Source organism: Brienomyrus brachyistius, chromosome 10 (assembly GCF_023856365.1).
Source record: "Brienomyrus brachyistius isolate T26 chromosome 10, BBRACH_0.4, whole genome shotgun sequence".
Taxonomy (NCBI): Eukaryota; Metazoa; Chordata; class Actinopteri; order Osteoglossiformes; family Mormyridae; genus Brienomyrus; species Brienomyrus brachyistius.
The window spans coordinates 28,060,290-28,081,657 of NC_064542.1; the positions used below are offsets into that span (position 1 = coordinate 28,060,290).

The 21,368-nt window shown below is 47.2% G+C and overlaps 2 protein-coding genes across 2 annotated transcripts; both read left to right on the top strand.

Moving 5' to 3' along the window:
* Positions 1 to 911: 911 nt before the first annotated feature.
* LOC125750251 (arrestin-C-like) lies at positions 912 to 11,760 on the top strand. Its single transcript, XM_049027736.1, has 11 exons — positions 912 to 975; positions 1,394 to 1,446; positions 1,809 to 1,869; positions 3,043 to 3,087; positions 3,897 to 4,093; positions 4,364 to 4,450; positions 4,534 to 4,610; positions 10,667 to 10,801; positions 11,024 to 11,078; positions 11,189 to 11,241; positions 11,599 to 11,760. Exons 1-11 carry the CDS (start codon positions 912 to 914, stop codon positions 11,693 to 11,695), a joined length of 924 nt encoding a protein of 307 aa, XP_048883693.1. The 3' UTR covers positions 11,696 to 11,760.
* Positions 11,761 to 13,036: 1,276 nt separating this feature from the next.
* rab41 (RAB41, member RAS oncogene family) lies at positions 13,037 to 20,688 on the top strand. The gene is made up of 8 exons (XM_049028665.1): positions 13,037 to 13,258; positions 14,205 to 14,263; positions 14,382 to 14,435; positions 15,355 to 15,460; positions 15,634 to 15,745; positions 16,428 to 16,521; positions 18,725 to 18,791; positions 19,489 to 20,688. Exons 1-8 carry the CDS (start codon positions 13,180 to 13,182, stop codon positions 19,551 to 19,553), a joined length of 636 nt encoding a protein of 211 aa, XP_048884622.1. The 5' UTR covers positions 13,037 to 13,179; the 3' UTR covers positions 19,554 to 20,688.
* The last annotated feature ends 680 nt before the right edge of the window (positions 20,689 to 21,368 follow it).

Here is a 21,368-nt window from a genome sequence, read left to right on the forward strand (position 1 = left end):
CCTTCCAGGTGTACAAAATTCATAAACATTCTGGGGTTTCCCATCGCCACTAAGATCAGAACAGACTTACAGGTAGTTTTTTTTATATATATATATAGGTATCTGCCCCCCATGCCGCAAAATTAATGAAAGGTTCCTTCCTAGTTTAGGGTGCGTTTCAGTCTTCTGCCATCTACTGCCATCTGGTGGTCACTCTTGCTGGTCTTTCACAGGAATCTCCAGCCCATGCAACACAGCAATGGCTAAGTAAGTCCAAACCTTGGTGCTGTTTCTTAAGAGTGGGAACAGAAGCTAAAGATGACTCTTCAATTTGACCCGAGTATAGATTAATATGTCTTTCTTGGTAGGCTGGATTAGGTCTTGTTTAGTCTGATTCAGAAGACTGACCTGCCTATTTACCGAAACTATTCCTCACAGGTCAAATGCATTGATTATAAACCCAACGAGGTAATAACCACAACAAACTGAAGAGGAAACATTACTGTCGCCGCTACACATAATAATAAATGAACCAAATTTAATAAATGCGATAAATAATCCAATTAATCCATTTTACTTACTGTCTTTTCCTTCTCAAGAATAACCAGCAGGGGGAGCCCACCATCAATTTTCCTGTCTGTCTCTCAATGTGTCGGTACTCTGGAACTCGAATTTGTGTATCAGAAGCAGCAAAAGTGAGGCCTCTTTAAGAAAGTTAACGATCAATTAGTCTGCTATGATGAGAATGGTGTACTCAGCCATCATCCGCTGAAGTGAAGGCACAGTGAAACAGAGAAGCATGCCTTGCTTTTGTGTGTCCGGCCACCCATTGGTGTAGCACGGCTTTCTGCAACAGGTGTTTTCATTAGGAAAAAGAGCTCATTAACGAAACTACGTGCAGATGTCTCCCAGTGTGTTGCCTCCAGAAAAACATGGTTATCACCCATCCTGCCATGATCAGCAACGACAACACCCAGCCTTCATCATATCTCCATGGTCACCAACCTCCATCATTTCCTTTCATCATCTCTCCATGGTCCCCAACTCCAACCTCCATCATCACCCTTCATCATCTCTCCATGGTCACAAACTCCAACCTCCATCATCTCCCTAAATCATCTCTCCATGGTCACCAACTCCAACCTCCATCATCTCCCTTCATCATCTCCCCATGGTCACCAATTCCAACCTCCATCATCTCCCTTCATCATCTCTCCATGGTCACCAACTCCAACCTTCATCATCTCCCTTCATCATCTCCCCATGGTCACCAACTCCAACCTTCATCATCTCCCTTCATCATCTCTCCATGGTCACCAAACTCTCCAGCCTTCAGTATCTTCTTTTCTGAATCAATGGGGATATGTGATTGAGTAACTAACAAAAGAGATCCCAATATCCATCCACCTAACAGTCTCCTTTTGCCTTCTCTGTAGGGTCTTCAGGAAAATCAGTGCCAATGGCTCCGTAAGGAAACTAGTCATACCATGGATGTTTACTGAACTACACACCTTCAGCCTTATGTATAACCATCTAGCCATATTAGTGTCTAGTTTGGCATGCACATAATTTCATATCTTCAAATTGTCCCATCTGTACACCTTAGCATTTACTAATACAAGGTCTACAGTAATCTCCTCTCTGGATAGTAAAACCTGAAAACTTCTGATCAAAGTCCACTTGCTTACCAGCCTGCCTGCAAGACAGATGCAGAAAGTGTAAGAGGCTGTTGTTTCCCACCCCATTAAAAAACACACAGCTACAGTCCGCTGAGTTGATTGACTCTAAACCAGGTCATAACAAATACTCCTTGCTCCTTCTTCTCCCAGATCTCCCTCTACCTGGATCGGAGGGACTTTGTGGACCATATGGACACAGTGGACATTGTGGGTGAGTCAAAGCTGGCTTTTCTTCTAGTTCTATAAATGTTACAGTACCAGTCATACGTTTAGACATGCCAAGTCGCCTACAAAGGCGTGTGACAGACTGTTGCATCACATAACCTGAACCTAAACCTAAACACTGTAGAAATAGTATTGGAGGAGTTTGAACAGAGAGCGAAGGGAAAGCGGCCAATGAGTGTTCAGCATATGTGGGAACTCCTTCAGAGTAGCTGGAAAAGCATCCCAGGAGGCCACAACATGAAACTAGCGTAGAGGGGACAGCAGGGTCAGCCAGTCCATGGAGCAATTGGAGTTAAGGTCCTTGCTGAAGGGCCCAATGATGGCATCACTCTGCTGACCATTGATTTGAGTGAGAAATCGTCCCAACCCACAGAGCTGTCTTTTTTATGTAACACTTTTTTGATCAGTGCATAATTCCATATACAGCTCTGGAAAAAATGAAGGGTACGTGTCTGTGTAAAATACACTTTTTTCGGCCTGGTTCTTCTCTGTTTCTCATTAATGAAGGACTTCTTCATTGCTTTATGGGGCTTCAGTCCTGATTCTAGGAGCCTGATACAAACTGTCCTAGCACTGCACTTCACACCTGCAGTTAATGTTTTCCATTCCTTTTGAAGGTCACTTGATGTGATCCTCCGATTTATGAGACACAGTAATGTAAGTAACATCTCTGGCATTAGAAAGTCACTTCTGCCCTCCGTCTGGCTGCTTTCTGGCTGTTCCCAGTGTCTCCTGTTGCCCCTTGTTCTTGTGTGCTGCTGTCTTGGAAAGTTTTCAGCCTGGAAGCAACCTGCCACTCAGCGTGACCTTCGGCCAGCAGAACCAGCATTACAGCAGGATTCAAAACTGCAGATTTTTTCTCTCTCGGTCTCTCGATTTTTTTCCACAGCTGTATGTTTTTTTATATAAAGCTTTGATGCCTATATAATTATTCTAAGATGCAAAGTATAGTACAAATAAACTTTTTTATGGGTAGGTGTGTCCAAACTTTAGACTGGTACTTTCTTATTTTTTTTAAATTAACAAATCTTAGCACTGCCATGTGTGAGACAGATAAAACCGCACCAGTGACTCGGACGTGGATAAGATCACCTTCTGCCTGCATCCTCTTTCTGTTGAGAATAGTGTCTGGCTCTGGGTTCTCCCCGTCCTCTGACAGACGGGGTGGTAAAGGTGGACCCAGCAGAGCTGAAAGGGAGGAAAGGTATGGCAGGCAGTGAGGAAGGAACCCTGCGGAGACCCAGGTGGCATGATGTATAGTTACATATGTGCTCCTGCAAAGCAGCTCATTTGCCAACTGACACAGTGGCAGCTATTGACATTCAGAGCTCATTTGGTCAGTGATCACTGCTGTTGCACTGAAGGACCAGTTCAGATCCTGTGATTGGCAGTGAAATCACTGGAGCCCTTGAGCGAGGCCCTAAACCGCCAATTCTCCTGCTTCACCCTGCTTTCTCAATTGGCTGTTGCTTTGAATGAAAACATCTGCTACAGTAAATTTAAATGTAATTATGCATAGTGAAACTGCAGGCTCAGCTATTTAACTGCTTTACCCCACTCTCGCCTGGTGCTTTACACACACCAGAAAGCCCAAGGTACAGCTGTATGACCTCCGGTTCCCTCTAGTGTGGGCACAGCTGTATGACCTCCGGTTCCCTCTAGTGTGGGCACAGCTATATGACCTCTGGTTCCCTCTAGTGTGGGCACAGCTATATGACCTCTGGTTCCCTCTATTGTGGGCACAGCTATATGGCCTCCGGTTCCCTCTATTGTGGGCACAGCTATATGACCTCTGGTTCCCTTTAGTGTGGGCACAGCTATATGACCTCCGGTTCCCTCTAGTGTGGGCACAGCTATATGACCTCCAGTTCCCTCTAGTGTGGGCACAGCTATATGACCTCCGGTTCCCTCTCGGGTGGGCACAGCTATATGACCTCCGGTTCCCTCTCGGGTGGGCACAGCTATATGACCTCCGGTTCCCACTGTAGTCTCAGTATCGCTGTATGGCTCTAGTGTTGGTACAGCTGTCTTGTGCTTTCCACTATGGCCAAAATGACCTGGATATGACTGACCTCTCCTTCAAGAGACACATTCGGAGCCAAACAATGCAGGTCTACTCTGCGACGGGTGAGGCTGACCTGGCCACCACACCCACACAGGAGATCCTGATGAAAAAGGCTGGGGACCAGGGGCAGCCCTTCACCTTCACAGTGCCTCTTCTTTCCTCCTTCTTATCTTATAGTCATTCCTCGCTGTTTATCAGTCACTGTCAGTTTTTGGTTCTTTAACTGAAATCCATACATGAAGCCAAGTCCAAGAAAACAGTTTCTGCTGCCAAGACACAATACTCTAATCAGCTCACTGCTTGACAAATGGCCAAACAACATGGGTCAACTGCTAGACACTAATGACCCATAACACAGTTTTTTTTTTTTTATCAGAAGACAAATAACACAAACGGTTCTTTCTCTGTTGTTCAGCTTCGAAAAGGCCTGCCCTGCTCTGTTTCTATTCAGCCTACACCACGGCATGCTGGGAAGGGAAGCACCCCCGACACTCTGGGTCCTGTCATGCTCACTGACTCACACGGGCCCTGATCTAGCGATTTCCACAAGATGAAAACTGACAGCCTTTATTCCTGTTGCTCCAGCCTTGTGGCGTGGACTTTGAGGTCAAGGCGTACATTGGAAATGAGCAGGATGGCCTGAAAGAGAAAGAGGACAACATGTAGGTAAACCTAAGACAAGCCGTAGCCTTGGTAAAGGGCTTTACAGGCTGCATGTACAACCAGCAGACAATGGTGCATGAAGCTTCATTTGACCATCATGCCCTCTCATTCTCCCTCCTTTCAAGTTCCACAAATTGTTTCACTTCAGTTGGCATCAACACATCTCTGCGAGCAGGATTATTCATCATTCTCTGGATCTGCACTGTGATGGGCAGGAGGCTGAGTAGTACTGTGTGGTCATGAAGGAGCGGTGAAGGGATACTGAACGCCAGCGTTTGGTGTTTTATGTTATTGCAAAGGTGTTACTAATTAAAAATCACCCAATGCTGCTTTGTCAATGAACTTTTTAATTCAGAGCAACTGGATTTCAGTTTATTACTACATGGAATTAATGCTTTACTTAAATCTACCAGTTGTTTCTAACGAGACATATATTTTTTGTAAACGAATGAAGTAATTTATTTTTGTTATAAATCTGCAATATTTTTTACTGAGTTAAGCAAGTGTCCCAAAACATTCTGTGAGCACTACAAGTGTGAAACAAAACAAAACAGTAAGATCTTGGATCTGGGAAAAGAATCTAGGTTCGTTTTAGTGCCTTAGCCCATTTGGGGTTCTCCACAAAGATAAGGTGTTCTTCTAAAGGCAAGGACACATCTAAGTGTTCAACAAGACTTGGACTTTACCTAGACCTAACAAACTTGATGGCACCATATTAAAAACAGTCAGACCATTTCAAAGGTCACAACGTGTGGAGAACAGTGACCACAAGTAAGGGAGAACAAGGTGCGAAATATATAAAAGTAGCATAACCAGGGGTGTAAGTTTCATATTAACATTTGGGGGTCAGGGGTGTGACATCACATTGCATTATAGGGCGATTCTGTAGTCATGCTAAATACAATTCATATACAATCAATTACTGTTACAATTGTAATATATTAAGTGAAAAACTTTCCTTTTCACTGATATTCATCTTCACTAAAATGACAGATTAAGTGTGTAATTTCCCACATTATATATTTGCATGAATTATTAAAATTATGCACAAATCACGAGACTTCTCCACGGATGTCAGGAAATGCATTGTGCAAAGACCACCTCACTTCTGGCTCCGCTATAATGCCTGTCATTCTCCTGCACCCTGTCTTCTCTCACAAGTCCATCCTAACTTTCCGAAAAGAATCATTAGCACAAACAACACACATAAAATAGCAAGTATGAGATCTTCTCCTAGAGACCCATAAATATAAATATAGGGGATTTACTGAATCTCATCTTAGCGAGTTTCTAGTAACTGAGCAACTTTATGGCGTTTTCCATGTACATGCGAGGTCTGCCCCCGTTTTTAATGGGCATCTTATTCATTCTTATGCCCTGACAGCAAACGCAGCGGGATGAGAATTGTGACTAACACAAAGGCTATTTACCGCTGCGATATTATGCTATTTGTGCCATTGTTACAGCGGGGCATGACAACAGAGGGACGTTCCACATAGCGGCTTTCGAACAGGGTTTTATTAACCCATACAGAACACAAAGGGAGAAGCAGAAAACAAAGAGACCGCAAGGGCTGAAAACAAGTGGGCAGGAGCAAGAATTAAACTACAGTCGTCCCTCGTCACTTCGGGCTTCGACTTTCGCGGCTTCACTCTTTCGCGGTTTTTTGTATATTCATTAAAAAGTTGATCGAGATAGTGAAAGTTGGAAGCATCTTTGCTCTTCGTAATTAAATGTACGATAATAATATAATTATAACGTCTAATATGTATTATTTTGTCTAATATATTGGGTAATACGACTGTAATTGTTGTGACCCGCCTGTAGAATCCTTTTGTGTGCCACGCCCCCTTATTAACCACGTGTGCAGCCCCGATCGTTACCATCTGTTACCTGTCAGTTTGATTCCTCCTGTGTATTTAAGTCTACGTCAGTCTGTAACCCCAGGTCTGTCATTGATGTTTTGGTGTTACAGTGTCCTGCATTTGGAGTGATTCCCAATAAACCCTTCAATCCTGATTCCGTGTCCAGCGATCACAACAGTAATGGTGACTAAAGGGTGTCATTTCATATCTAATAATGTTAAAGGCCGTATTTAGAATGTCGTAAACAGGTTTTCTATACTCTGCGAAAATATTAGATTTATAAAGAATCGTACTTTTATAAAGAATCCGGAAATTCACTTATCACGGTAGAATCTGGAACTGATTAACCGCGATAAACAAGGACCGACTGTATAACTAACTGAAAGTAAACTAACACTAAAAAATACACAGGCAATAAGACATGTGGGGACCCAGCAAAGAGCAGAAAACTAAAAACACAGAAACCAACACGCAATGACCAACCGAGGAACGGACCAAAGGCAAACATTTGAATAAACTGATAACGGGGCTATATGAGAGAGAGATGAGAACCATAACCAATTATCCGATCACTAAGGACTGGGGGCAAAAAGGAACAGGTGGGGTACATTCGCGATCAGAGGTCCAAATACCGAGGAAAATGTAAACAAGGAAATCTGCACATACTACAAACAGGGAATGGCGAGCAAAAACAAAGGATTGTAACTGAAATACAGAAACGCATAATAAACGAAGAAAACAGAAATGTTTAATATCAGCTAGTTGCCCACAATGAAAGGGGAGTCTGGACAACAGCTGATGCTTAGCCCGTTAAGCCATAGGGCGGCTAGGGAAAGGGAGTGAAGGGTATGGGACAGCCAGCGACACCTGTTGGCCAAACAGGGAACACACATAACAAAGAGGCAGGACAGGGACATCCTGTCCAGCGATCCTGACATCTATGCTATTAACTAAGCAAGTTAGTTCCAGCACAGTCAAACAAGACAATCTTTATAAAAACTGTTCGACATTAGAAGATTAATTTCCACCATTTCACATAATCTTTTATTGATTAACTGTTGGTTATGATATGAGGTCTTCAGCGAGTTAAGTTTAAAAAATCTCACTGTGCTTTTCCGCCTACCACTCTCTATGTCTAATTTCTCCAGGGGCTAAATTTGGTCAGCTGGCTGGAGTGAAATTTTCAACTCAATGAAGTATGCACACACATGTACACGCATTTACAAGTGTGCCACGGGTTCATGACCTTGTAAATAGTCTGTACGGTTTACAAACTACCCCAAAGCATCTAACGTAGCTAATTTAAGTTTATAATGAAATAATACGGATTTGCTGTAAGATTTCTTGCATGAGTATGGGAGTCTGAAAGCGTAGGTGTCATGCCAGATGCGTGAGAGCTATCAATCCTGTGTCTCTTTGCTTTCCGGTTTGGCTTTGAAATCACACCCTGTAGCGGAAATTTAGACTAAACCATTTTAATGGAGGGTTCTCTAGGTGATAACTGTTAGAATTTTTTTTTATTATATGTAAATTTATCATGTATATATATTTTTAATAAACCAAGCATTATTTTATATATGATATTATTGATGGGGTTATCCCTGCATCTCAGGTTTGCGGGGGGGGTGTCCTCAATTCCCACAAGTGTAACAACATATTGCCAAGAATATATGATTAAAAATACATACAGTTGTGAAGACCCAAGTGTCACTGGCCCAGCCAAGCACAGCACCCCATCTGGCTCTCTCTCACAGTTAGGGCTGTGCTGTCTGTGTTAGGGACACCTAACTTCTTTACAGAGTTATTATGGTCTGTGTAGGGCAGTCCGGGCCTCCCCTCGGGACTGAAAATATGAGGAATGTTCTGCTCTGCGCTCATTTTTCTCCAGCTGGACCACGAACTGTTACCATGGTGATGTTCTGAGTAGCAACTGGCTGTTTTCATGTATTTATGTTTTGATATTAATTGGACAATTTGTGCTTATCGGCATGGTTCAGACTTTCTCTTTTCCAGCAGTTCAGTGTGCGGTGAGATCGTCGCCCGTCTCAGTCTGCCTGTTGTTGCGTTTTATTGTTCATCCAAGACATTCTCTAAAATCAGGATTCTCAATGGAGGCTCCTCCATTTTGAAAATATACCACCCCCACCACCTCTCTAAACTGGACCACTCATATAATTAATTAATTTCACTCATATAACATGGGCTCCATTTAAATGCAAATTTTATCATAAGGGAGACCCCCCCACCCTCTATTCTTTGCTAAACATTGGAAAGTCAAATCAACAAGTGGAAATGAAAATATAAGTCAAATAAAACAAGTTTCCTTTATATCATGGAAAGAATATGTAACAGTGCATGTCTGACATCCTGTTGGTCGGGTGATGGCATAGTCAAATTCTAGGCTGTCCTTTAATTTTAAATGCACTAGTTAATTGTTTCATCCTGTGAAAAAGAGCCGTATTTAATGTCCCTTGTAAAAAGAATCCCTCAAATTTTCTCTGCCGTTATAACTGCTAGCGAAGGTTACTTTGATGAATCAAAGATTTTTCTTGCAAAAAAAGATACTCAAAACATACTGCAAATTTATTTGTTAGCAAAGAACATCGAGTGTATTTTCAGTAAATGTTAAGTAAATGTTTAGTAAATGTTAGGTGAGTAACATGCACACGTAGAAAATCAGCGCGTAGTGCAAAGCTTTTGACTGGTAGTGTTTATAATTTTCTAAGCTTAACTCTAAAATCTAAAAGTGAGGCAGAAATAAAATAAATGTTTTTCGTGCCTTAATTTAGTGCAGGACCTGTGAGCGTGTTAATCCCATTCACAGCTCATAAATGCGAAAACGGGCCGGTGAGCATGATTACTGTTTACATTTTTACCATTACAGGCAGGTCTTGACTGACGTAAGTAATCTGTAAATTTTTTCAAGGCAGATTTATTTCCCCATACCATCTTATACAAATAATAATAACATGTACATTTACGGAGAGGAATACGTAACCCTTTTGCATAAACTCTATGACTAAAAATATTTCGCATGACATGATTTTACTAAGTCAAGAGCTACCTGCATACTTCAAAAGAACACCATATATATTTACTCATGCGTGTGTACATGCATGCGTGTGTTCAGCTGTGAGCATGACATGTCGCATTCTCTGTCGATACAGTCGATCAGACCGCAGATGTTTTGCTGTACTCGGCAGACAGACACACCACATCGACAGGGACGGATTACGGACCGGGCCAGCGGGGCCGCTGCCCAGGGGCCCTTGGGGTGCAGGGGGCCCGTGGGGCCCCTAGCCCAAAACAATTTGCAAGGCTTATCAACAATGTATTTTCGTTTGTCTATTTTAGAGGGCCTACATTCTTTGATCCTCTGCCTACAAGGGCCCCTGACCCTATAGGGAGGGCGTTTGGCTGCCAAGGGCCCTTGAATTGTGGTGGTTGTGGTGGTGGTGCTGGTGGTGGTGGGGGGGCCCTCGTGAACGTTTTGCCCAGGGGCCACACAACCCATATTCCGTCCCTGCACATGGATCGTGCGTGAGGAAGCCGCATAAGTGGCATCCGGATCATTCTGGAAAGCTTCATGGCGGCAGGGCTTCCACTGCAGGAATCAAAAGCCAGAAAGGACACCGATCAGCCACAGGGCAGCCAGAAACCGCAAGCCGTATGAGTCAGAAGGTATGTCGCAGGGTGAGGAGCGCTCTAGGTAGGGTAGCATTCCGTTAAAGGTCAGATACACATAGAAATGTCTTAGAGACATACATCTGACTGCCTTCCTGTCTTTTAATTGACTCCACATTGAGGGGGGGGGGGGGGGCTGGGAGGACTTGGCCCCAGAATTATAAGTCCACCATTTCATAAGGTTGACCTGCCTACCCTGTCTGAGGGAAAATGGAACCTTCAAAGCTATTAAATCTGGTCTGTAGATTGATCTATCAGCAGCAACCCCCCCCCCCCCCAGGCCCCTTAGCTGATCCTGTGGGCCACCCACCAATTCAATTAGAATTAGTTTATTTTTAGCGGACACTAAAAAGCAAGGTTAGGCAGTTGTTGGAGTTGTTGTTTGCAGACTCTGAGATTTGAACCAGCAACCTGCTGAGTCACAAGCCGCACCCACCCCTCCCCCCCTCCACACATTTCAAAGCTGGAGCAGGGCCTGGAATCAAAATAAAATACCTTTGTCACAGCGACCAAGTCCACGGCAACACAATTTCTGAGGTTTATCAAGTAACTCCTCTTCTGGCCAACAACAAAGACAAGCTTGGCTTGGCCCTAGATGGCAAACTGAAGGACGAGGACACCAACCTGGCCTCTACCACGCTGTGAGACACTCACCTTTCATACCCTCAGATTTCTAAAAAATCCTTTTTAACTGGCATTGAATTCAGTTAATAGAAATGAACAGAATTCAGTGCCAGTTAAAAAGGGTTTTGTTTATTGTGTGTTCTGTTGTAATGTCACTGCTCTTGGGGGGGGGGGGGGGGGGGGGGGGCGACACACAAGAACGAAATGCTCGCCTTTGTGGCTCTGTGCTGCTCTCACAGCCAGCGGCCTGCTATGGATAAGGAGATCTTAGGAATCCTGGTGTCCTACAAAATCGTTTCAGGATCGTCCTCATGGTGTGTCGAGGCGAGTGAGTAACACACTGAGAAACGCCTAAAATAACCGACTGACGAACCTGCATCTCGTGGCCTTGACGTGATGTACAGTCTGTGGGGGTTCTTCTTTATACCCACGGCCTCTTGGGAGACATCACAGCAAGGTAAAGCATGGTGTTCATCACAAAGCACACAATGGCCAATCAGCTGTGTGGAAATCAGAACACGCGTATGTTGTTGAGCTCACATGGTGTTACACTAATATGTCACATGATGTTATAGTCACGTGCTGTTACATTCATTTAATGATCACGTGGCGTTACACTTATATTACATTATGGTTATATGTTGCTCTCATATGACGTTATGGTCACATGGTTACACTAACCTTGGTATTGGACTGTAACACACACATACAGTGTTACAGTCACATGGTTTTGCGTTCACCTGGTGTTACACTCGACTGGTGTTACAGTCACCAGGTGCTGGGCTTACAAGTCCTATCTTCTTTGTCCAATCAGAGATGTGAGTGTGGAGCTACCCCCTGTCCTGATGTCCCCCAAGCCAGCAGGTGAGAATCTCTCCTGGGTACATGAGCATGGATATGCTTTCAACTGAATAAACAAAATGGCTTTGAAATAAAGTACATATTGAATGAGAAATACTATGTTAGTGTAGCATAATAGCAGTGAGTACAGAGTGTTCTTTTTCATTCAGGCTAAAAGTGTTTCTGTTTTGTTGATGCGCTGATGCTGTTTGTCAGCTCCTGAGCCATCACTAGTGGTAACCATGTGCTCTCTCTCTCTCACGGCCGATCACTGCATGAAGATATGTAAGTAAAACATCCATATATGGCAAAGCTGTCACACCAACGGTGATGACACTGACGACCAAAGCATCTGGATATTAGCACACCTGACAGCCATATACTATAGCATGATTTGGCATCTTAAGTCATAATTATATGACGAGTATTTTATAAAGAGACTGCAGAAGACATCGCTGCCTCCTCCTGTGTGAGCCTCACAAAGGAACAGCAAACTGCAGAAGCTAAGGCAGAGCCAGACACCAAGAGGGGACAGGCGGAATGCCAGGCAGTCCTGGGAAATGAAAGCACCCATACACCCTAAGGCAGGGTTGCCAATTCTCACACATCTGGCGTGATACTGATGCTTTCTGACTCTCATGCTCAAATCTATATTATTCAATTACAAACTAAAATTAGCAAGATAAAAGGTGTTGCAGGTGTTTACAAACCCTACAGACTGTTTCCACGATAATAAAACTCTTACATACATGTAAATGCGTGTGCACATGTGTGCAGACATGTTTAGAACTGAAAATCTCACTCCAACCCGCTGACCAAAGTTTGTAAACGTGCCACATCTGTCACCCCCATCCTCACCTGACAAACACCCAGCTCCCTGTACAGCAGGCAGCAAGCTGCAGTCCGGTAGGGCCTGTTTCTCCAGAGCTGTTCAGATACTGAGTGTTGATTTTCTGGTGTAAACAGAAACTCAACATGAACAGCATACTGACTGTATAATTCAAAACAAGGGTATGGGGACCATAGTGAAGGCACTTAAATATTTATCAAAAATGTCAACCAAAAAGGTATGCTATTTAAATATGCCTTGTACATCTTTGTGTTGAATAACTGAGTTGTGGATTTAAAACAAAACCATATTATCATAAAATCTACATTCGTTTTATGTTGTGGAAATATAACGATCGCAGATGAGCCAATGTCTGGGTTCCTTCTGATTTCTTTGCCTATTAGTCAAACTGAGGCTTCTGTCCCCTTTATCTTTACTCGGGAGTGCATAAAGGGGTACATGATGTAAGGCTTCCGGAAACAAAAAGTCGGGAACGAGGAATACCCGCCCCTTTTACGTGTTACGTCAGACGCTATAACATCATCCTTTTATTACCCCGCCCCATGCCCCGCCCCGCCTCCAGTGCCACCCCTTATTCAAGGTGACGTGATGCTTTACGGGCTCCCTTCGCTCCCCACCTCCGCTCCTCCGGCATCTTTCTGACCGTCTCTGCACACCGCTCTCACCCCCGATTAGCTGCCAACCAGCTCTAACGGACTAGTAAAGATGTCCAGCGGCGTTGGCGGAGGGGAGCTCGGCAGCCCCCTGCGGAAATTCAAGCTGGTCTTCCTGGGCGAGCAGAGCGGTAAGTGGCCTGGGGATGCCGACCGGATGCGACAAGTCCCGCAGCACCGCGGAAAACATCCGCAAGCCGCTGCTGTGCCTGGCGAGGGCGCCCCCACACGGCGCTGAATGCGGGCGTCGGTGCAGCCTAGAGGCGCTTCCTCGCTTAACTAACTGGCTTTGATCGTTATTAACGGTCCAGTGACTGTACCGGAGATGCCAGTACGGTAAACTACATATTTTCAGCAATTCCGGTCACACCAGTCGAGTGAAGCACCTTTGTGCTGAATGCGTGTAAAACAGTTATAATAATAGACCATATAGATGCATAAACGCATATTAAATGCAGGGCGACGGCGAACCTATAGTCTTTTTTCCCCCAGGAACACCCAGGACAAGATGCCAGTTTATCTACGATGTCACTGGAAGCTCACGTGCATATGACAAATGCTCTGCCCATTTAGGGTCAACCAGGAATTAGAAACAACCCCTGATTTAAGTCTAAAAATCCATGGCCTGCCTCAAAGCAGCATGTTTTCCCCTGAGTGCAGCAAACTCATGTCCCAGAGAACCATAAACAGAGGTTTGATAACGAGGCCAAACCACAGTGACAGTCAGCAATGTTACTAACCCCAGTCAGTTAGCTCTACGGTATAAGGCTGGTCTTCACCAAGCGTGGATGGATTAACTTAAGGAACCCTGTGTCTGAAAAAGTAGGTGGACTTGCCCAGTGAAAGAACCCAGTGATTCGAGTCAGTTAAAATGTTTTAATGAATTGATTTTTCTGTAATTAGGTTACAAATGAAAGACGATGTCCGTGAAATGTTTCTGGGAGCAGAGAATGTGGGAGGGCATTGTTATAATTACATAGCTGCCATAGTTAATAATAATCCTGTACTGGACAGTTACCTCAGCCGTCTGTCAGTGGTTTTCCCTGATGCACCTGATCGCCTCTTGTCTCCTTGCAGTGGGGAAGACCTCTCTGATCACCAGGTTTATGTATGACAGCTTTGACAACACGTATCAGGTAACTGCAGCCAGTGTCATCTCTGTCATGCTGCGGGACGGGCCCCCGTACAACCGTCTCTCAGAAGATGGCCCACCTTTGCACTAATCCTGGGTCTCCATCTCCTCTTGCACTGCAGGCCACCATTGGCATAGACTTCCTCTCCAAAACCATGTACCTGGAGGATCGTACGGTACAGATACTCTTTTCTGTATATTTGTGCTCTGTACGGTTGCTCGTTTTTCACAATCATCATCACCTAGTGTTTCCTTATCTTTAGCGGTGCCCATCTCTTGTTTTGTTTCCAGGTTTTTGTGTTTCTCAGTTGTCGTGCCTCTTTCCTTATGTCCCATTTTTAGTTTGTTCCTGTCCCTCTTGACCCCCATCTGGCCCCACATGGTACAGTCCATGACTTGCTGCAAGTAGGCAGTGAGACCCCTGTGTGTTGACACCATAGTTCCCATCCTGGGGCGCCCCTTAGCCGACCCCAAACAGTCGTATCAAAAGTCAAAGACAAGCACCTTTTATTCTCAGCTTCAGGCGTATGACGCACGGAGTCAAACACCGAACTGAAATATTGTTTTAGTTGGTTGTAGTGGAAATGAGAAAGAGAGAAATAGAATATTCAGACATATATGCATAAAATAAACATGACATTTTAAGACACGGACAAAAGAGGCACAGTTTACCACCTAGTAGGTCCGGAAAGATGCAGATTTGGCTTGGAAGTTTGCCATGGAAGCAGAATGTGCAGTAAATAAATAGATACGGTTTCGGAGTCCTTAGTCTGCAGTTAGTTGCCCTTTGTGGCGTTTGTCTCAGGAGGGACAGGAGGACTGTCACTCGGACGGCAGTGTTTCGTTTCCACAATTTATGTGAGGCGCAGTGTCCGCTGTAAGCGTGAGCGAGGCGTACCGCATGTCGGGACGAGGCACATGCTGGATTATATAAGTCGTATCCCGGGGCCCTGTTTAGAGAGGCCGAGGCTGACAGAGAGCTGGCTTTCACTGAGCCCCCCGCAGGTCTGTAGTGAGGAAGCCCATTTCCTGTCGCCACCTTTTAGCTTCTCCCCTGCCTCCATAACCCCGGCCTCTTACATCCACGCCTTTCAGGTGCGGCTCCAGCTGTGGGACACGGCCGGCCAGGAGCGTTTCCGCAGCCTCATCCCCAGCTACATCCGCGACTCTACCATCGCTGTGGTGGTCTATGACATCACCAGTGAGTTGGCTCTGAGGTCACGGGGTCACCCTGGGCGTGCCTGACGGCTGTTGTTTCATTAAGGAACATGAGGGTTTGTCCCTCCACTTCTGACCAAAGGTTATAACACCCGCCCTGTGGAGAGACAAGTTCGCTTGGCTGGAACCTTGAATCGGACCATTTCTTTCCTCCAGACCTCAATTCCTTCCAGCAGACCTCCAAGTGGATTGATGACGTCAGAACGGAGAGGGGCAGTGATGTCATCATCATGCTGGTTGGGAATAAGACCGACCTGGCGGACAAGAGGTGGGGGGGTCTGCTTCTGAATGCCGTGAGAGTGATTACAGTCCCCACTGCTGGTCCTTCCCCTTGTCCTGGTGCCCTCATCCCCCCCCCCTCGTTCTGCTTCACACACCCACCACTCCATTCAAACATCCTTTTCAGTACATTAGTCACTCACAATAATTCAGCTTTATGTTCATTTTTTATTTCATAAACCTTTCTGCATCTAGTCTTATTGTTTGAAAGTTATGATTTTTCCACATCTTCTCTCTTCCGCTTTTTAAAAATACCATCCATGCCACCACCACCCCCCCACACCCTCCCCCCGCCCCCGCGGACCATGCCAGATGGGTGTCTGTAGCAGCTGCAGAGGGAAAATCCCAGCCACTCACTCTGATGTACTTAGAGGCCATTGCTAAGGTAGGATGTAACGTCAAGCATGTGGGTGTCCACCAATCAGAAACCTGTACTGTGGGGGGGGAGGGGGGGCGTATCTCACCCTGATGAGAGCCCACCCTTCCTGTGGACACACATGAGGGCCAGGAATTACATGTGCACCCAGCAGGCAGCTGAACCTCTGTTACTTGTGTGTCTCCTAGGATTCGAGCCCCTCCTAATTGACCTTTCCTTTCTTTCTGTCTTGCCCCTCCCTCCTGGGTGGGTGCCCTGCCTGTCCGCCCCCCGCCCCCCCCATCTCCCGGAGCAGGCAGATCACCACAGAAGAGGGTGAACAGAGAGCTAAGGAGCTAAACGTCATGTTCATTGAAACCAGCGCAAAGACTGGCTACAATGTCAAGCAGGTAGAGCCTGAGATGGGCGCGGCCTGTCCTGCACGCCCCCAGCCTCCCCCGTCCCTCTTCTAAGCCTCCTCTTGGGCGCGGCCTGTCCTGCACGCCCCCAGCCTCCCCCGTCCCTCTTCTAAGCCTCCTCTTGGGTGCGGCCTGTCCTGCACGCCCCCAGCCTCCCCCGTCCCTCTTCTAAGCCTCCTCTTGGGTGCGGCCTGTCCTGCACGCCCCCAGCCTCCCCCGTCCCTCTTCTAAGCCTCCTCTTGGGTGCGGCCTGTCCTGCACGCCCCCAGCCTCCCCTGTCCCTCTTCTAAGCCTCCTCTTGGGCGCGGCCTGTCCTGCACGCCCCCAGCCTCCCCCGTCCCTCTTCTAAGCCTCCTCTTGGGTGCGGCCTGTCCTGCACGCCCCCAGCCTCCCCCGTCCCTCTTCTAAGCCTCCTCTTGGGCGCGGCCTGTCCTGCACGCCCCCAGCCTCCCCCGTCCCTCTTCTAAGCCTCCTCTTGGGCGCGGCCTGTCCTGCACGCCCCCAGCCTCCCCCGTCCCTCTTCTAAGCCTCCTCTTGGGCGCGGCCTGTCCTGCACGCCCCCAGCCTCCCCCGTCCCTCTTCTAAGCCTCCTCTTGGGTGCGGCCTGTCCTGCACGCCCCCAGCCTCCCCCGTCCCTCTTCTAAGCCTCCTCTTGGGTGCGGCCTGTCCTGCACGCCCCCAGCCTCCCCCGTCCCTCTTCTAAGCCTCCTCTTGGGTGCGGCCTGTCCTGCACGCCCCCAGCCTCCCCCGTCCCTCTTCTAAGCCTCCTCTTGGGTGCGGCCTGTCCTGCACGCCCCCAGCCTCCCCCGTCCCTCTTCTAAGCCTCCTCTCCTCGCCTCGTTTCCTCTCCTTTGTCCACCACACACCAGTTTCTTGCTGTCTTTCTTTGTAATGGGTGTGAAGCGACCTTCATCGGAGTTTGCCGTTCTGTTCTTCCCTGCATGTTAACAGCCGTCACTGTAATCAGAGCCATTGCAATCAGAAACTATATTCTTTTGGCTTATTACCTTTTTACTGCTTATTTCATAGAAATATGGGAAAGTGACAGGACACCCCTCAGCAGGGGCCAATGTGTCCCCTCCTCTGTGCCACCGTACTGTACCCTGTCCCCTCCTCTGTGCCACCGTGCTGTACCCTGTCCCCTCCTCTGTGCCACAGTGCTGTACCCTGTCCCCTCCTCTGTGCCACAGTGCTGTACCCTGTACCCTCCTCTGTGCCACCCTGCTGTACCCTGTACCCTCCTCTGTGCCACAGTGCTGTACCCTGTACCCTCCTCTGTGCCACAGTGCTGTACCCTGTACCCTCCTCTGTGCCACCGTGCTGTACCCTGTACCCTCCTCTGTGCCACCGTGCTGTACCCTGTCCCCTCCTCTGTGCCACCGTGCTGTACCCTGTACCCTCCTCTGTGCCACCGTGCTGTACCCTGTACCCTGCTCTGTGCCACAATACTGTACCCTGTCCCCTCCTCTGTGCCACCGTACTGTACCTTGTACCCTCCTCTGTGCCACAGTACTGTACCCTGTCCCCTCCTCTGTGCCACCGTACTGTACCCTGTCCCCTCCTCTGTGCCACCCTGCTGTACCCTGTCCCCTCCTCTGTGCCACAGTGCTGTACCCTGTACCCTCCTCTGTGCCACCGTGCTGAACCCTGTACCCTCCTCTGTGCCACAGTGCTGTACCCTGTACCCTCCTCTGTGCCACAGTGCTGTACCCTGTCCCCTCCTCTGTGCCACAGTACTGTACCCTGTACCCTCCTCTGTGCCACCCTACTGTACCCTCCTCTGTGCCACCCTACTGTACCCTCCTCTGTGCCACCCTACTGTACCCTGTCTCCTCCTCTGTGCCACAGTGCTGTACCCTGTCCCCTCCTCTGTGCCACAGTGCTGTACCCTGTCCCCTCCTCTGTGCCACAGTGCTGTACCCTGTCCCCTTCTCTGTGCCACCGTGCTGTACCCTGTCCCCTTCTCTGTGCCACCGTGCTGTACCCTCCTCTGTGCCACCGTGCTGTACCCTGTCTCCTCCTCTGTGCCACAGTGCTGTACCCTGTCCCCTTCTCTGTGCCACTGTGCTGTACCCTGTCCCCTCCTCTGTGCCACAGTGCTGTACCCTGTACCCTCCTCTGTGCCACCGTGCTGTACCCTGTACCCTCCTCCGTGCCACATACACAGCCCCATCTCTGCGTCTGTCTCCTGCAGCTCTTCCGCCGTGTGGCTGCAGCCCTGCCTGGGATGGACAGCACCCCCGAGAAGAGCAAAGACGACAGTATCCTTCTTATGGAACGTGCCGGAAGGAACCGGACTTCCTTAGTACCCCGACGCCATTCATAGGGGGTATCTGCGGGTTCTCTATCTTCAAAGCTATGCATTTAGGCTGATTTTTTGTCTCTGAAGCGTGTGTGTGTGTGTGTGTGTGTGTGTGTGTGTGTGTGTGTGTGTGTGTGTGTGTGTGTGTGTGTGTACCCCAGGCATCGACTCTAGGCTTCCTGCATCCCTGACTAGGTTAAGTGGTCAAAAGATGGTTGGATGGATGGATGGGTGGGTGGGTATTTGGATGGAGACCATGGACATTTTCATCCATCCATTTTCTATTCCCTCTAGTCCTGCTCAGGATCACAGGGATCTGGGCCGTATCCCGGAAGCAAGGCAGGGAAGGAGGCACCAGCCGGTCGCAGGGCATGTACACATCCATACCTGGGCGACTCCGATTCCCCTTAGCATGGCTTGGGACTGTGGGGCAGAACCTCCATGAGAACATGGAGAGAACTTGCAAACTCTGCACATGTAGGGATGGAGCAGAGACTCAAACCCCGTCAACAGCGCTAACCACCGAGCCGCGGCGCCACACCAACGCTGGCGCTGCGTAGTGTGAAGCGAAATAATCAGTTAATTATGGGTATTTGGTTAACTGTTTGTAAGCTGATGTGTTGTGTAGGTATTTCTCCTTAATGTCCTACCTACAGTGATTGATATCAAACTGGAGAAGACCCCTGAGCAGCCAATCACAGAGGGCAGTTGTTCATGCTAATGCTCACCACACCCCCCCCCCCCCCCCAGGAGCTTGTCTCTCAGTGGATGACAAAGCTCCGTTGGCCGGGGCAAATTTGAAGCCAGCTGTTTCCTGTCGAGTCAGTGATTTTTGGAGCAATTGTGTGTGCAATTACTATTAAACATTTTAAATGCAAAAAGGTTATGGTGATGTTAAAAAAGAGAGAGAGAAGAGACTCCACAAGATGGAGATACGGTGAGAGTTTCATGGCCTTTATTGGGTCTCGCAGCTGCTCTTACTAAACCATTTTCCTGTCTATTTTTGTCTGCAGATTTGGCACTGTCGCACATAATGTGGGGAAATCACATCGCTAGGGCTCCACCTCAACGTATGTCCCAGTGCTCCCAGACTTTATCTAGGCACGCCTCTAACCTGAGATGTCTTTTAGTGATTAATGTGATACACTATATTCAGGGTTAAATAGTTTCTTGCTTTTTAGTGGTTCGTTTTATTTCGGATTATAAAGGAGTGTTTCCTTTATTCACCGCTGTGATGGTTTGCCAGGCTTTGTACGCCTGATTAAATTACCAAGACCGCCGCTCTTGCCCAAGGTCCTCTACAGTCTGAACCATTTTAAACAGTTCAGTGCGAGCAGCCAGCCTGACCGCGAGCTACGCAAACTTCTGTATGCCAATACCTGATTTTCCAGACTATTACAACTAAAGCTGTGTTTAAATTTCATGAATACTCTGGGAATGAGTCCCACTAGTGACCCTATTGCTATTATGGTCTGTGTATACCAAATCCTCGCAACTCTACACTACGAAAATGCTAAATAAGGTCCCCGTGTGTTGAGGTCCTGTCACCATGGCGATGAGATTATTTGCCCCGTTCGTCGTTTGCCATCATATGCATGCGTTACAGCATAGGTGCTCATCGATTGCGTGAAGCTGGGGATGAGCCTGTTAGAGACTCCTCTGTGTAAAACGACACTCCTGTAAACCCGTCACAGACTGAACATTGAGCTTAATAGTGTCTGAAAGGGTTTGGTTCTGAAATATGTCTGTTGGTGTTTACTAATGTTTCTGTGAATAATGTGTTATCGCTAGTGAAACCGGGATTATTAATGAAAACATGGTACATATAAGATGAAATAAAGTTTCGACAAATGGCATCTCGCTCCAGTGCTTCTTCCATACGTTTCGTGGTTTTGTGTATAGTGGCTGATCTCACCCTCATCTCACTCTCATTGTGTAACGTGGCTGTGAGGAGTCGGATCAGCAGTCGTGCACTTTGTCCCAGAGCTCCGGTCCTCATTGGCGCAGACAGGGGTTGTTTGGCCGGGACGTGGCGTTTCTTCACATGCCTAATTTTGTTAGAGAAATGTCCCCAGAGCTTTGATTACAAGGGCTCGCTGCTTTAACAATACAGCACACTGACCCTGGAGCGCGTTTTTTTTTCTTTTCTGTGTATCACTGTTGAGGAACGTGACACATCAACTTTTTTATACCAAGCCGGGGTCTAGACTTTTCCACATGAATGTCAAACCGGTTCTGCAAGTCCACCGCTATGTGAGAAAAATGCGGGTTTCATGACTCGGGTTTCACGCATGTGGGGATTATCACGACTATCGAGATAGAAAGTAATTGTGAGCCCTCAGCAGACACGCCTCGGTTTCGATCTTTACGGACCCATTGGTGTTGGAAGACCCACCTGTCAGTCGTAGTATTCTGGAAATCGCCTAATATTTTCCAATAGACATTCTCATTTGATGCGATAATGATGACATTTTTCATATCTGGGTATTTACATCGTTGCCTATTCAGAGTGCCTGACTACAACCGTCTAATAACT